Below are 15,718 nucleotides of genomic sequence, written 5' to 3'. Positions count from 1 at the left end.
TGGCCTGGCCTGGCCTGGGCCTTTTGCACCCAGAGGCTGCCGTACCTTTTCTGCTCTCACCCAGCTCATTTCAAAACTTCATTTTACTTGTTTCACTTCTGTACCACACAACAGGCAAAGCTGGTTTACAAAAGGATCTTGATCCAACAAGGCCCTCAGAATCTTTTCCAGGATATAAAGCACGGGTCCTCAAACTACGGCCCACGGGCCGGATCTGGCCCACCATGCCCATTTATCCGGCCCGCCATAGAGGCAGTGCGGGGGGGGGGGGGGAGCGGGGCAGGGGCAGGCTTGCTTGCAAGGAGATCGTTTTGGACTCGCTCGGAGAAAATGACCTCTGTGCATGCACCCACCCCACCCCCAGCCCCGGCCTGTGCCCTCCGCCTGCACTGCCTTGGCGGCCTGTGCCCATTGCTGGCTCCTTTCAACTGGCCCCCTGCTGAAAAGTTTGAGGACCCCGATATAGAGTCCAAATATTTTTAAACAGTCAACAAAAAAATGTGTAATACTGAGCAGGCCTGTGAAAAGCATCAGGCAGGGTGCCTCCTCGGGCCGTTGGGAAGCTCTGCCATCGCTGAAGGCCTCAACAGCACTCGGAGGGCTCTGCTTCATCCATAGGTTCACCTGAAGACTTGGGGGCACTCAGGCAGCAGAGAGGGCTGCCTCAGCGGCATAAAAATGCAAAGCCGGAGGCCGGTGACCCCTGGTGCAGAGGCCACCCCACAGTTCAGGGGCCACTCCTGAGAAGCCCCGCTCCCTTGGTGCCCCCTCAGAGCCCCCTCCACGGCAGCACTCAGAGGAGCAACGGGCAGGCCATGGTGCTGATTGCAGGGAACTGGCGGGTGGAGGCTGGGAGGCGCATTTCTGCGGGCATTGTTGTGCCGGCCTGCGCAGGGCAACGCCAGCACCCTGAAGCCGGTGGCCGGGGAGGGCGCTCGAAGGGGCGCTGGGGCCTTCCGCTCCCAGTTGTTCGTCTGGCGGCTGCCCTTACATAAAGTGCGGCTTCCAGCCTCCCTAAGGGCAGGCCCACGCAGCGTGCATTGGAGTAGTCTAGTTCAGAGATCACCAGAGATGAGGCAGGTTCCCGAACAGGCAGGCTGTTCTGGTCCCGCGAGGGGCACGGTTGGGCCATCAGCCAGACTGGGCCCTGCATGACCCGGACAGCACCAGGAGAGCCCCAGCCTGTGGACCCGCTCCTTCACGGGAAGCACGGCCTCTTCCAGGACAGGCTGAGCACCTCACGCCACCCCACCTGAGGAACTGCGGCGAGCAGCGTCTCAGTCCGGCCTGCACTGCGCTTCCGTTTGCTGGTCCTCATCCAGTCCGCTGCTGTGGCCAGGCACCCGCTGAGCATGTCCTCAGCCTCACTTGCCGAAGATGAAAAAGAGAGGAAGGGCTGCGGGTCCTCGGCATCCTGACAGCGGTGCTCCCCAACGCGCTGGATGACCGACTCCGCGGTTCCATGCAGACATTTAATAGCAGGGAGGGGCAACCCCCAGGACGTCCCCCGCTGGAGGATTCACAGAGCTGAGCCATTTCTACCAGGTATGTCTCTCTGAGTCGGCCCGCCAGGCAGGCGCGGGGCTGCTGCCGTGTGGTGCCCCCCGTCCCAGCTCAGACAGCTGCACCAGCAACCTGGCGGGAGGGGAGGGTCCCCTGGTGTTTGCCCACCATTCCTCCTGCCTCGGTACCCTTCCACAAGAGCATCTTTCCAGGGGGGGGGGGCCTGCACCCAGGAGGCTCACGGCCACAAGGACAACTAGCCCCATGCACACATCCGATGAGCTTCTGACCATCCCTGGAGCCTCTTCCACAAATACCAGTCCTCCTACCTTGCCATTTGGGGAGACTTTTTTAATGGTCTTTCTAAAAGACATGCTAGACTTTAATGGAAGACGCAGAAGATGAAGATGATGATGCAAATCTCATCTATTTTGTAGAGGAATGTGAGATCAGCCAAAACGCGTTGCCTGTTGGAGGATTCTGAGGAGTTGCAAAGAAAGACCCACCTGTCCTTCAGAGGCTGCAGCGTGGCAGTGGCTCCGCTCCTTCCTCGACGGCCGATCCCAGAAGGTGGTGCTGGGGGACTTTGGCTCTGCGCCATGGCAGCTATGCCACGGAGTTCCGCAGGGGTCCATTTTGTCCCCCTTGCTATTCAACATCTACATGAAACTGCTGGGAGAGGTCATCCAGAGGTGTGGGCTGCGGAACCATCAGTACGCTGATGATACCCAGCTCTACCTCTCGTTTTCAACCAATCCAGGTGCGGCAGCGGCTGTACTGAACTGGTGCCTGGCCGAGGTAATGGGCTGGATGAGGGCCAATAAACTGAAGCTCAATCCAGACAAGATGAAGGCCCTGTTGGTGGGTGGTTCGGGCTCCTGGGTAGGTGACTTGGACCTTGTTCTGAATGGGGTTGCACTCCCTCTGAGGGACGGGGTTCACAGCTTGGGAGTGCTCCTCGACCCTGAGCTGTCTCTAGAAGCTCAAGTGACAGCGGTGGCGAGGAGCGCCTTCCTTCAGCTTCAGCTGATACATCAGCTGCGTCCCTTCCTGGAGAACGACTGCCTGGCAACAGTGACACACGCATTAGTAACTTCCCAATTAGACTTCTGTAACGCGCTCTACGTGGGGCTACCCTTGAAGACGGGCCGGGTACTTCAGTTGGTGCAGAATAGAGCTGCCAGGTTGCTGACGGGGACTGGGCGTTGTTCTCATATAACCCCAGTTCTCCGTCAGCTTCACTGGCTTCCCATTGAAGTCCGGGCCCAATTCAAGGTGTTGGTTATGTCCTATAAAGCCCTAAATGGCTTGGGACCTGGATATCTAAAGGAACGCTTGCACCCATATATGCCCGGCCGCCCCTTGAGATCAGCAGCAGAGGCCCTTCTCCGGGAACCCTCTGTGAATGATATTAGGAGGGTGAGTACCCGGAGGAGGGCTTTCTCTGTGGTGGTGCCCCATCTATGGAATGCGCTCCCCAGAGAGGTCTGCCTGGTGCCGTCGTTATTTGTTTTTCAGCACCAGGCTATGACCTTTTTATTTAAAACTTATTTTAATTGTTAAATTATTTGTATTTATAGGATTTTAAATTTTTAGCTGCGATGCACCGGGGGTTTTTAAATAAAAATTTTTATTGTTATAATTTATGTATTTATGTATTTTGTTTCTGTTGTGAGCTGCCCCGAGGCTTCGTTGCGATGGGGGTGGCATACAAATGTTTTAAATAAATAAATAAATAAATAGGAAACAGATCAGCGTCCCAGGAATGGGGCCTAGAGGAGGATCTCCCGAGACAAACCACCGATGTATCAAGGAGATTAGTTTTAATGCTCCCGATGCCTGCTGGGAGATCAGCTCAGGAAAGTGTGGAACCTCCAACGCGTTCCTGAAGTGGGGTGCTGTGGCATTCCCCTTCGGAGGCAAAGGAACAGGAGACTCTCCTAAGGGACAGGGAAGAGCTGGTCAGTGACAGTAAGAGAATCGGAGTATTGCAGGAGGAAAACTGTGCCATGCCGGAAAGCTTGATCTGGTGTAAAGCTGCAGGTGAGCCAAGCCAAGAATGCTTTGCCCGTGTTCTCTCCAAGCGGAACCGTGCACAACCTTACGAGATGCTATGAACAGCAAAGGGGTGGAGCGCACTTCAAGGCCGACACGTGCTCATGAAACCCCCAGCCACCTTGAACGAGTGAGCACTGAGTGAGAAAGAAGCTCAGCAACAAAATGTCCAGGCAGAAGGAAGTGAAGGATTCACAGAAGAGCTTGACAGCAGGGCAAGAAGGGCAGGCCACCACCACCACCCTGCCGGCCGCAAGAAAATAACTTGTCCTTTTGGGAAACCAGTCAAATGATAAGAATACAAAACCTAGTGATGAAGGTGGATGGCCGTGGCCAGTCATGGTTCTCAACCATTTGCAGCAGGGTGTGAGCTCCTGGGCCTTTGGGAACAAGCCTGTTCCCTGGGAGCCCAGGCTCTGGAGCGAGAGAGGGCCGAGAGCCGGGCATTTGGAGAGCTGTCTGCTCCTCACCGAGAGGCTTCAAGGCGGGGCTGGCCACCCCGAGGATGGGGTGATGGAGGGATCTCTTTGCCAGTGGACAGATCTCCTTTCAGCCAAAGAGGCAGCACTGGGCAATGGGGCCTGCATCGCGAGTAGGTCCCCGCAAGACATCTCTCCAGTGATTCTAATAGCTGGTTTTAGTGTCAAAGCTTGATTTTAATTTGACTCTATACCGGTCCTATAGCCTTATCTTAACTCTAATTTTGTTTAAAGTTGTTATGTAATGATTTTTAATTTGTTGTACTTCCTTCCTTTATATTTTTGAATTTTACTGTTAATGTCCCATTTTTGTAGATTGTAAAACACTGTTGTTTTAATTGTCATGTAAGCCACTCAGAAATTCCAATCACAGGCTCATATAGCGGCATATGAATTGAATGAAAGAAAGAATGAATGCAGAGGTGATTGTTAAGGAAATGGCCTGCAGAGAGTCATGGTGGGAATGCGACTGACTGCGCAGGGGACCCCAAGGCTGCAGGCATCATGCGCCAGCTGGCTTGCCGGGGGGGGGGGCGGGCAGTGCAGGCAACCCCGGCTGCGGGGCGCGCCAGCATGGATGGGGAGCTGCCCCTGGGCCCAGCAGGGCACATTGAGGCTGCTGGGGCCTGCAAGGCACTTTCTCCAACGTGGACCCACAGGGCCGGCGGGAGAGAGGCTCACGCTTCAGGCAGATGTGGCTGGGGCCTAAGCGGGTAGCTGGTGACGGGCCGAGGCACGGTGGGGTTGTGATGGATGTGTGAGGCTGCCAGGAATGAAGCAAATTCCACGTGGGGGATTATAAGGAAACGAACCACAAATACGACGCCCAGCGCTGTGATGCCAGTACAGCATTCTGTGGCACAGCTGCTCCCGGGAGTCCATGCGCCGAGCTGGTTACGGCCCCGCAAAAGTGCATTGCCGGGAATAAATCCTGAGAGCATCATCCTCAGGTTAGCAGCTTAGTGAATTGTGAGGACGCTGTGAACATAATTGTCCCGATTCTGGCAGGGGATTTGATGAATTCCCCATGACGACTTGATAACATTTTGCGACTGTTGTCAGAAGGATTCATGGCCAGTTGAAGAACCCAGAACTGAGAGAGATCACTGGTGGTTCCCTTCAAGCTGGAAGCTGCGTTTGAGAGGAGCAGCACCGGGACCTGGGCTAGGAGCAGTCGCTGTTCCCGAGCAGAGCCGAGTCCGAGCAGGCACCCGGGCTGCAGCTGCAAAGCAGGCGGGGAAGAGACAGCACTGAGCCTCCTTGTCTCTCCCCCAAGTCCCTCGGAGGAGGGCGGGAGCCGTGCTCTCCTGCCCCTGGCATTTTGCTTCCACCTCAGGGGCTGGAAAGCGGTAGGCTAAAACCCGGAAGCCTGGGGACAGAAGCAAGCAGGAAACTGCAAAAGGAGCCCGGGAAACAGACGCCACAGAGGGAAAGGATCCAACCGGGAACGTGCCCGCAAGCTCTCCCGGCACCAGCCGGATGCAGCCTCGCTCCCTAGCATTCGCTCTCCAAGGAGCCATGGGCCAGGGCTGCCGGGGGCGGGCAGCGGCTCGGGCTGCACGCAGGGCTGAAGCAGGGCCCCTGGGGGCCGATGGCCAAAGCCCCCCGCGTGGCTCCGTGCGGCTGAGGGAAGGGCCTTGTCCCAGCAGAGCCGCGGCGTGCCCAGGGGCCCGGGCCTGCGGGCTGGGGCACCGGGGGGCTGTGTGTGCTCCCAGTGCTGCGGAAGGCTGGCTCTGGGGAAGGCGGCAGCTGCAGGGAAGGAGACGAGCCCCCACTCCGAGGAGGCCAGGGAAGGGTTTGCAGCCCTTGGGCCTCTTTGCTGAGCGGGGCGGGGGGTGGGGGCAACATCCAGAATCCCTTTTCTTTGCTTGAATATAATTTCACGGTGTTTCCTGCAAAATCTGAGAGTATTTCTGGATGCCACATGACTAGGTGGTTGCCATGGGAACTATCTTAGAGCTTTAATGAATAGAGTGGAGGTTTTTTTAAAATTCAAGATAAATGTCAGCGGATAAAATAGATTGGTGCTGGCACAGAACCGCCTGTTGGGCAGTGATACTGCACCCCCCCCCCCCACATGGCCAGGCTCAGGAGCCGCTGCGGCCCACGCGGCTCGGCTGTGCACGTCCCTTCTGTCTGCGCGCCCAGCCTGCTCCCCCGCCCACCCCGGCTTTATCTGCTCTGCGAGGCTCAGAAGCCCCAGCCAGGAGGGGCAGGGCGCCCCCCAGGGGCAAGGGCTGGACCCCGCTGCAGGGGAGCAGGCTGTGGTGGGCGCCTGCCCCAAGCGCCCCCGGGCTATGCGCCCCATGGGCCCCTGCTTGTCCGTTGCCCATGTCCCACCTAAAAGTGTGCGAGGACCCTGAGGCATTCCCCTCTGGCTCTCCATTTTGCCCCCACAACAACCTTGTGAGGTAGGCTAGGATGAGAGCCAGCGGCTGGCCCAGGCTGCCCAGTGCCCCGTGGCTGAGGGCAGATGGGGACCCAGGACTCCCCATGCACTAGCAGGCAGCCCCATTGGCACCTGGCTGGGGCAAAAGAAGGCATCGAACGTGGGAAGAGCTGCCCGCACAAGCCTCGGAGCGGTGCAGGTGCCGGGGGGAAGGTCAGTGCCACGCTCTGTTCCCCTGGGCATGTCCGAGGCACCCCCCACAGCTCTCCCCCCTCAGCCTGGCTTGCTCCTCCCCCACCTCTGCTCCCTCCGCTTGTTCCTGGTCCATCCGGAGGCTCCGACTCCGAGCGCTTCATGCATCCCATGGCAGGTGGAAGGCGAAGGTGCCAAGCAGCAGGAGGGTGCACGGGGTCACACGCCTCCTTTTCCCTCCTGCCACAATGATCAGGCAGCATGAGCAAAGCTACCTCCATGCCAACACCTGGCCTGAACCCCGCCGAAATGGCCCTGGGGAATCGGGCCCCACCAAGAGGGCTGGAGCCAGTTGGCTGCCACCTGCCCAGGAACCTTGCCCAAGAAAGGCAGTGCTTGCCCTGGCCTGAAACGGCTGAGCCCTCCCGGCCCGGAGATGCCTGCCTCAGGTGGCACGGGGCCACCGTCTCGCAAAGAGGCCTGGCTGGAAAGCCTGCCGGCTGGCACCCCAGAAAGAGGCCCTCTTGAGATGGTCAGCCGCAGTGGAGGAGAGTTTTGCGTGTCCACGGTGGGCCCCCGAGCTTGCCGCTGCCGGATGCGGGAGGAGACAGGAACCTGCAAGCTCTTTGCAGACTTTTGGCATGTGAGTGGGTGCGGCTCCAAATTCTAGGCGAGATGAGAACCGAGCGCTGCCGTGCACCTCTGTGTCTCTCTCCTGTGAGTTGCGCATCTCCAGAGAGCGCCCACTGCTCAGGTTTCCAGGCAACTTGCACAGTGGCGAGGAGGCTGCTTGTCTCTCTCGGCAGCTCCACTGTGAGTGGGAGTCTCCTGACGACTTCTCCTCGCTTCTCTTCTCGAGGAGGGGGCAGCGCAGGAAGATGCGCAGTGCCCAGCTGGGGAAGGAGCTGTGAAAGGAGGGGGCTGTGGCCAGGAGAGGGAGCCCCCCTGTCTTGTGGCACCCCCACACAAGGCTCGTGAAAAGGGGTGGAGGAGGGTTTCCCACGAACTCGCCCCCCTCACAGGAGAGTGCAAAGGGGGTGACAGCAGCAGGCGTTCACACGGTGATTGCCAGCCCGGTGAAAAGCCTGTGGCTACACGCTCCTTCCAGGCTGCCTCGGCCGCGCCCGTTCACAGGTGCAGCGGCCCTCCTGAAGGTCCATGCAGGCGACGGCGCTGCAGTGAGCCAACCTGGCTGGCAGGTTGCGCCAAGAGTGGGACGGGCGCGGGGCCCCTAAAAAGCGGGGTGGGGCAGGAGGAGCTGGCTGGCTTTCGTTTTTGTCTCACCCTGCGACTGCCCCAGTAGTCACAGCCCAACTCCCCTTGTCCGAAGGAGAAGGGGGCTCCTGCAGGAAGCATCCGTTCCGGACTCTGCGGCTGGCTCGGCGATTTCCGTGGGGATGGAGAATGCTGAGGAGGCAGCAAGTGCCCCGGGGCGTCCTTCGCGTCAGGTGTGGCGCCGCCGGGGTCTGGCAGCACAGAGGACACAGACCCAGCCTGGCGGAGGGGCCGGCGCTGTGTCCCTCCCAGGGTGCGGTGGGGTGGCCGCCCCATGGCCAGGGGCTTGCCTCCTAGGTGGCAATACATACAGTGGCGCCTCAGCTCATGACCAAATTGGGTCGCGGACAGAAATTTCATGAAAATTTTACTTGGGTCATGCACTGCACATTGGGTGGCGACCAGGATCGCGGCCATCTCCCCCCCCCCCCGCCTGAGTGGGGAGACGGCCACGGTCACCCGCAGTCGCGCCCGTGCAGGGAAGGCGTGCGTGATCCCGGGCGCGCTCCTGCAGGGAAGGCGGGCACGATCTCGGCCGTCTGCCTCCTCATCCAGCCCCATTGCGGCCATCTCCCCACCCTGCCAAGTGGGGAAATGGCGGCGATCCCGCCCGTCTCTCCCTCCCACAGCATGCCCTGTTCGCGCCAGTCTCTCTCTCCCCCAGTGCGCCTGCAATCATGCCCGTCTCTCCCCCCCGCGCGTGTGCTGGGATGGTGGGCGCATGCAGGGATGACGGGGGTGGTCTTGGTTGTGCTGGGGGGGTGGCGGGGAGATGGCCACGCTTGTTTTCGGGGCAGGGGGAAGAGGGAGACGGCTGCGGTCTTTGCTCTTCATCACTTGGCTTCACATTTTTCTGATTTTAAAAAAATGGTTGCAGAACAGATATAACCTCATTTACACTGAATTTCCCTTATGGGGGAATCTGACTTGGCTCCCGACCAACTTGGCTCGCAACCAGAGTCCTGGAATGGATTGAGTTTGTGAGCCGAGGCGCCACTGTGCGCTCGCCAGGCTCTACTGCTGGGAGCGGAAGGCTCGCCGCAGGGCCCGAGTGGGTGGCAATTCCCCGGCAGCCCCAGGGATGGGAAGCTGCGTGGCGAAGCGGGCTACGTCTCATGGCCTGTGCATGGGTCCGTGGTCGCTGCTGGGCGTGTGGCCTCCTCCAGGCCCCACTGGAGGGGCACCTCTTGGCCGGGCCGCAGGCGGCACCCAGGCCTCCGGCCGAGCCTCGCTGTGCTTCGCAGCTGCAGCCGGACTGGGCTGGGGAGCGCAAGAGGCTCGCCGCCACACCGGGGGGATGTCCCAGGCTCATCATGGCCACGTTCTGCCACAGGTGATGGGGCCTGTCCGGGGCTCTGCTGGAGAGAGCAGACCGCGGGGGAAGCACGTGCCTGCGAGAAGGGAAGGGCACCTCGCCGTTCTGCCGTGGAACGCATCCTCCGGCCAGGCTCGGCCCCCAGCGGTCCCTGCGCGCAGCCGGGTGTCCTGGGAAGTTCCCGTGGGCCAGTGCCGGGCTGGGGCGTCTGCGGCACCGCCGATTCCTGGGCAGCTGCTTCCCAGGGCCGAGCTGGGCCGCCGCTCCACCGGCTGCCTTGCAGCCCGGATGCTGGGAGAGCAAGAAGGAGTTAAAGTGGGGGCTGCTGAACCCAGGGCGGGAGACCATTTCTGGAAACGAGTGAGCAATGTGAATTCAAGGGAACTGAGCCGCATTCAAAATGTAGGATGCTGAGCAGTCTGGTCCTCAGAAAAAGGAGGTGTGTTGCTGAGAGAAACGGAGAGGCAGGGAGGGAGGGAGGCAGGGCCGTCTGAACGCGTGGGCCGGATGGGCACTTGCCCATGGGCCCCATACGAATCTGTGTACGTTAACCCTTGGAAAATTGGAAAACTTCCAAAATGAACAGTAGTTGTCGTTGTCAAACCAGTACACTGCTTCGCCCGGGGCTCATAATGCTGTCAAGACAGCCCTGGGGGGAGGCAGTGCAAGCTTCACCCGGAAGCAACAGCGGCGCCTGGACTCCGAGGCTGCAGGCCAGCGGCTGCTTTCGGCTCTGCGCTGAGCAGCCAGGGTGCTTGGAAGGACGGGGCTTTCTTTGCAGCAGCACTGCTCGTGCGAAGGGCCTCGTGTAGGGCAGGGCAGAGGGTCAGGAAGGGGCCCACGGGCAGCAGGGTTCAGCCCGGCCATGCCCCTGGATCAGAGCCCTCCGGGAGGGCCAGGCATGTGGGGCCGGGCACTGCCTTTCTTGCCCTGCTCCAGCACACCTGGCAGCCCTTCTCTGGCCCTTCCCAGCTGGCAGGACAGCGCGATGCTGAACGCCCCCTAGCTGGCTGAGCAGGAGCCTCTGCCCATGTGAAGAGTCTAGGCTCCAACCTTTTGGCCTTTTGGTCAGCACAGTGAGTGCCAAGAGAGGCCTGCTGGCCAGGCAGCTCGTCTCTCCCCATTGCACCCTGGGGGGCCGGGGGCCGGGCCGGGCAGCAGCTTGCTTCCTTGTCCCATCTCTCCCAGAACAGGCCTGCGCTCGCGATCGGCCCCTGGCGAGCTTCACGGGCTCCTGAAGCTCGGACACCCCCGCTCTCTACCGCCTCCTCCTCCTCAGAATCTGACCAGCCCGGCCCGCAGGACACCTGCTCCCCCTCACCAGCCCCCCCCAGGCCCTCTCCTCCGGAGCCTCCTGGCTGCTGGAGCAGCACGGCCATGGGGCCCATGAGGCATCACAAGGCAGCTGGACAGCCCCAGGTTCCTGGGTGGAAATGAGCCCGAGCAGATGCCAGCTCCACCCTCGGTGGGAACGGGAGATGGGTGCCCTGGAGAGCTGCTCCACGCTCTGCTTCCTCTGCTCTCAGTGGAAGACGCCCTCTGGCCAGGTGGAAGGGCCAAGCCATCCCCGCCCGACAGCCACCCCTTCCTGGCCATTCCCCTTGCAGAGGTGCTGGGCCAGACAGAACTGGTCCAGCCGTGTGCCTTCTGACTTCTGGCGCGTCTTTTGTTTTGTTCCTCAGGGACTTTCCGAGGAATCTGTAAGCAAATCAATCATTTTCCAGAAGATGCAGACTATGAACAGGACGCGGCCGAGTATCTCCTGCGTGAGTGTCTAACTCCTGGATGGTGGCGGGAGGGCTGCCCGATTGCAGGAAGGCATTCCCAGCATTCGCATGAGGCTCCAAATCCCATTTTAAAACGAATCTTCACTGAGCATCAGGGCCATTTGATAATGCAGCGCGTCACCGCAAGCTTGCCGTATTTCCTGCATTTCTCACAGTGCACTTCACTCCCTTGGGACAGCCTGGGCAAGGCATCGCCTGCCTTCCTGCATGTTCCTAAGTCCATCCTATCTCCTGTGTTCCATACCTGCTTCCAAACTGGAAAAGGGGACGCGGTGGAAGTTTAGTCTGGGAAAATGCACCCCTTCGCTCGATCAGGCTTCCTGCGTCGAGAGGCAAAGCCGAGGTGCTGGGTACCTGGCCTGGGGGTGCAAGGGAAGCACGGGGCGGCAGGCTATTCCGTCGGCCTTGGGGACTGGCCTCACCTCGCTGCATTCTTTGGCTCACCGCTCCGCTCTCCCTCCAGGCGCAGTGAGAGCATCCAGCATCTTCCCCATCCTGAGCGTGAGCCTCCTGTTCTTCGGAGGGCTCTGTGTGGCAGCCAGCGAGTTTTACAAGAGCAAACTCAACGTCATCCTGAGCGCAGGGATCTTCTTTGTATCGGCAGGTGAGTCCCTGGACTGAAGGCCGCTAACACGGTTTGGAGGAAGCTCGAAATCAGCTTCTCACCACTTCCCCGGTCTCCAGCTACGCCAGAAAGGGGAGATGGCGGCTCCCCTCGCTCCATGGCTCCTCGCCAGAGCACTCGCTGAACCACCTCTGCCACCCCAGGAAGGAGCTGTGTGGGGTGCAGGGAACGGCAAGCATCAGCGCTGCTGGTGCTGGCCCTCTGCTGGCCCCCCTCTCGTTTGGGTTTTGTTTCTTGTGTAAACTGGCAGGAGTATTTGTGCTTTTGCGGGGCACGGGGAAGCTAATAGAGGAGAACCTGGTGCACCTGCAGTAATGGAGCAGCGACCACAAGGGGACAAATTCCACTTCTCTTTGCTTCTCGGCTCTTTAATTTCCCCTCTGTTTGTTTATTGGTGATGCTGCCACCTAGGCAAGGTTATGGAGGGTGCCAGGGCTTTCCCCGCTCCTGCCAAGGGTCCAATCCTGGCACCTCTGATGAAATCGTTCTTCTACGGTCAGATGACAACCCCTCAGCATGCAATTAAGCTATAGGGCAAACTGTGGATTGTCAGAAGGGGCTTGTTCACAAAAGAATAAGCCACCTGTCAGAAAGAGGCCCAGGTTTGCCAACTCATCATAGGTGGCTTGGCATGTTGTACAAACCCAGTCCAATTTGGGCCGTTCACGATGGAAATCCACCATGACGGTTTTTCTCATCATGATTATGCTCTTGTTTTTTAACTAGTCTGACTTTCTGGCTTTTTATTTACAGCTTGTTCCCCTGTTGTTTGTTTCTGATGTTGGTATGTTACATTATCTTTGTTGTTAACTGCCTTGAACATTTTAGAGGAAAGGCGAGTTTTGGAGCTGATTTATGTGAGCATCCTACTCCTTGGTATCAGAGACAAGCCCCAAGGAAAGTCTTGCGTGTGCCCCCCCACCCTGAGATTCTCAAGCCAAGAAAGTCCCCACCCCCCAAGCTGCATGTTTCACAGCTTTCCTTGGCTTTAAGCCTAAATCTGGGGCAGGCAATGGATCAGTGCCACCGTCCAGAAGAGGTTCACTGTGCAACGACTCCCCCGGAGGCAACGGGACAGAAGGTGGCTGTTACTGCTCTCTTGCATGGGAAGATGGCAGGTGGCGGAGGGATGGATCCGCCAGTCCACCCCAGGAGTTGCTTGGGATTCCAGACACTCAGCTAGGCTGGATCAGCCCAGCTTCTGCAGTGCTTGGGCTGCTCCCCCTCCACCAGCTCTTTGCCTGATTTACATGGAGGTGGTAGGCACCAAAGGGGCTCCTGAGCAGGCTCTCCGTGGGGTGCAGGGCTTCGTGGGAGCATCAGGTGCCACCCAGAAGCATGGGAATTGCATGGCCGTGATGCCTACCATCCCCTGTGATTGCCATTCGCACACGCCCAGCAGAGTTGTGGTCACTTTTACAGGGGCTCACAGACCCACACCTGGCCACCCAGGCACTAGCGTGGGGATGGGAGAATATCTGGGCCTAATTCTGCGTGCGTGCAGAAGTGGGGCAGGGAAATGGCACAGCCACCCTCTTCCAGCCCTGGCCCCTCACTGCTGCTGACTCCATGCATGCAGCTGGATTGGGCCCAGTGGGTAAACCAAGCAGGTCTGGCACACCACCCTCTGGACACACCGGAGGTCCGTGGGCAGGCCATGAACCATGCACACACTCATGCGCCCGCCAGCCCCGCTGTGAAAACATGCACGGTTTCCTGGTCACATCAGGGACTGCAGAATGCCTCCCCACAGGTGCTGCTCTGGACAGGCCGCGGGGATGGCCTCTGCACATCGCAGAGCCCCCCGCAGCCCTCCCGGCTCGAGGGGCACCTGGGCCAAGCGCCCCGCCTTCAGCCCTGCTCTGCTCCCTCCCTGCAGGGCTGAGCAACATCATTGGGATCATAGTGTACATCTCTGCGAATGCCGGGGAGCCTGGGCAGAGCGACTCCAAGAAGAGCTACTCCTACGGCTGGTCCTTCTACTTCGGGGCCTTGTCCTTCATCCTCGCCGAGATGGTGGGGGTCGTCGCGGTCCACATATACATCGAGAAGCACCGGCAGATCCGAGCCAAGTCTCACTCGGTGGCGCTGCTGAAGAAGTCCACATTTGCCCGCTTGCCTACCTACCGGTACCGCTTCCGGAGAAGATCCAGCTCCCGCTCCACAGAGCCAAGGTCCAGAGATCTCTCTCCCATCGGCAAAGGCTTCAACACCATTCCGTCAACAGACATCTCCATGTTCACCCTCTCCAGGGATCCTTCCAAGGTGACTATTGGGACCCTGCTGAACTCAGAGAGAGATCACGGGTTTTTACAGATCCACAACTCCCTCCCAAAAGAATTCAAGGATTCTTTGCACAACAATCCAGCCAACAGACGAACCACGCCAGTTTGAGGCCAGCCATGCCCATGGTGGGCCGAGAGTCCTGGCAGTCAGCGCTGTCCTCCTGGGCGCCGTGTACAGAGGTGTATTGTTGAGACTGCATGACATGACCCAGTCCCCCTGTGATGGTGTCACCAGTGAAACTTTGTTTTCCAAAAGGAAGCCGAGATGGCCCCTGCCCTCGGGGGTGGCCTAGGTTGGATTTTTTGTTTTGTTATGTTTTGTTCTGGAACCTGCATTACCTGTCGCTAGGCTAAGCTGCTGTGACTCGGGGCAGGCGGTGCCGGGGTCTCTCTGACCAAGGACGGACATGGCACTTTGCCGCACACACAGTGAAAGGTGCTTCCAGAGGACTGCCCCATGGCGATTGACTGGAGGCCTTATCAGGAAGGTGGGAAGAGGGACAAATGCTGTGCCCCCTGGCTCTCTCTCCTCCACAGAACCACCGTTCATGGGCAGGATCAGCCCAGAAGTAGCTTTTGTGGGAAATCTGCAAGCACAACACCCTGGAGCTCGTTGGAAGACCGGCAACGCCCTCCTTCTGCACCAGACCGTGCTGGGCTCGGGGCGGGGCTCGCAGCGGTCGCGGGCGTGCGCCAGGCGGCCCCAGGACTGGAAAAGGTGGCCGCGGCGGTTTTGATGGGTTTCTGGCACTTTCAACACTCACGCCGAGGACGAGGGGCGGAACCGTGCTCCTCCACGCCTGCTGCGGCGCCGGCAGTAGCCGCTGCCTGCAGGTCAACTCTGAATGTTCCAGGTTGGATGGAGGCTCTGTACAGGACCAGCACATGAAGGGACAGGTGCTGGGAAGGCACAAGTGAGATCAGTGGCTCGGCTTGCACCCGGCCTTCCCAGGCGCAGCGCCGGCACGCAGCCCGGGCCATCGAGTGATACCCGGAGCACTCGGAAGGCTAAAGGAGAGCGGCTGTACCAATAAAACACATTCAGAACAGCCGCCATGGCTGCGTGGCCTTTGTTGCACAGGGAAGGCCCTGGGTGCGGAAGGGGCGGGCGTGCCGGCAGGAGGGGGCGCCATGCAAGGGGTCGTGGTGGCCCTCTCCAGAATCCAGCCCTCCTCCCTGTGCCGGACTCCTCGTGCTCAGCCCTCTCTTAGGCAGGCCGCCACATGGAAAGGGAGCCCGCGAACACCCGCAGAGCTCGGGCGGCAGGGCAGGCACCCTCACCTGCGGCACACGCAGCGCGTGCCAAGGCCGCACGCCTCATGGGAGCAAGACGGGGCTCTGGGGAGCCCAGCCCAGGGGCTCCGGTGGGTTCCCACCTCCGAGAGGGATTCCTCACACCTCCTGGGGTTGCCACGTTGCCAGGGGTGGGGAATTCCTTTGCCATCGGTCGATGATGAGAAAGAGCCATGAGACCATCGAAAGGGATGTTGGGGGCCAGTTACCACACACAGCTTCTCAGAACCCCCTTTGGCTGACAGAGTTCCCAGCCCGGGAATGGTCTGAGAAAGTAAGAACCTAAGAACACCCCTGCTGGGTCAGGCCCAGGTCTAGCCAGTCCGGCGCCGAACCTGCTGCCGACAGGCTCCCTCCGGCAGGATGGGTGAACAACCTGCGCCCGCTCAAGCTCCCCGGCAACTGGCGCAACAGAGCTCCAGCTGTGCTTTGGTGATCCATTTCTGGTTGTGCATCTGGAGCGCACGCATCGCCTGTGCCTTGGCCCAAGGCAGGCTTTCTGGGCAGCTCACACGTAAAT

The 15,718-nt window shown here is 59.7% G+C and overlaps 1 protein-coding gene across 1 annotated transcript in view; it reads left to right on the top strand.

Annotated features, from left to right (window-relative positions):
• The window catches only part of CACNG3 (calcium voltage-gated channel auxiliary subunit gamma 3), a 32,954-nt gene extending 18,940 nt beyond the window's left edge, over window positions 1-14,014 (top strand). Inside the window, exons 2-4 of the mRNA XM_044452581.1 lie at window positions 10,891-10,974; window positions 11,459-11,599; window positions 13,500-14,014. Of these exons, the coding sequence (XP_044308516.1) occupies window positions 10,891-10,974; window positions 11,459-11,599; window positions 13,500-14,014 (740 nt within the window). The remainder of the gene's footprint in view (window positions 1-10,890; window positions 10,975-11,458; window positions 11,600-13,499) is intronic.
• Window positions 14,015-15,718: the final 1,704 nt, after the last annotated feature.

The sequence above is a fragment of the Varanus komodoensis genome, unplaced genomic scaffold (genome assembly GCF_004798865.1).
Source record: "Varanus komodoensis strain SLA01 unplaced genomic scaffold, ASM479886v1 scaffold73, whole genome shotgun sequence".
NCBI lineage: Eukaryota > Metazoa > Chordata > Lepidosauria > Squamata > Varanidae > Varanus > Varanus komodoensis.
This window is presented reverse-complemented; position numbering and strand designations above follow the sequence as displayed.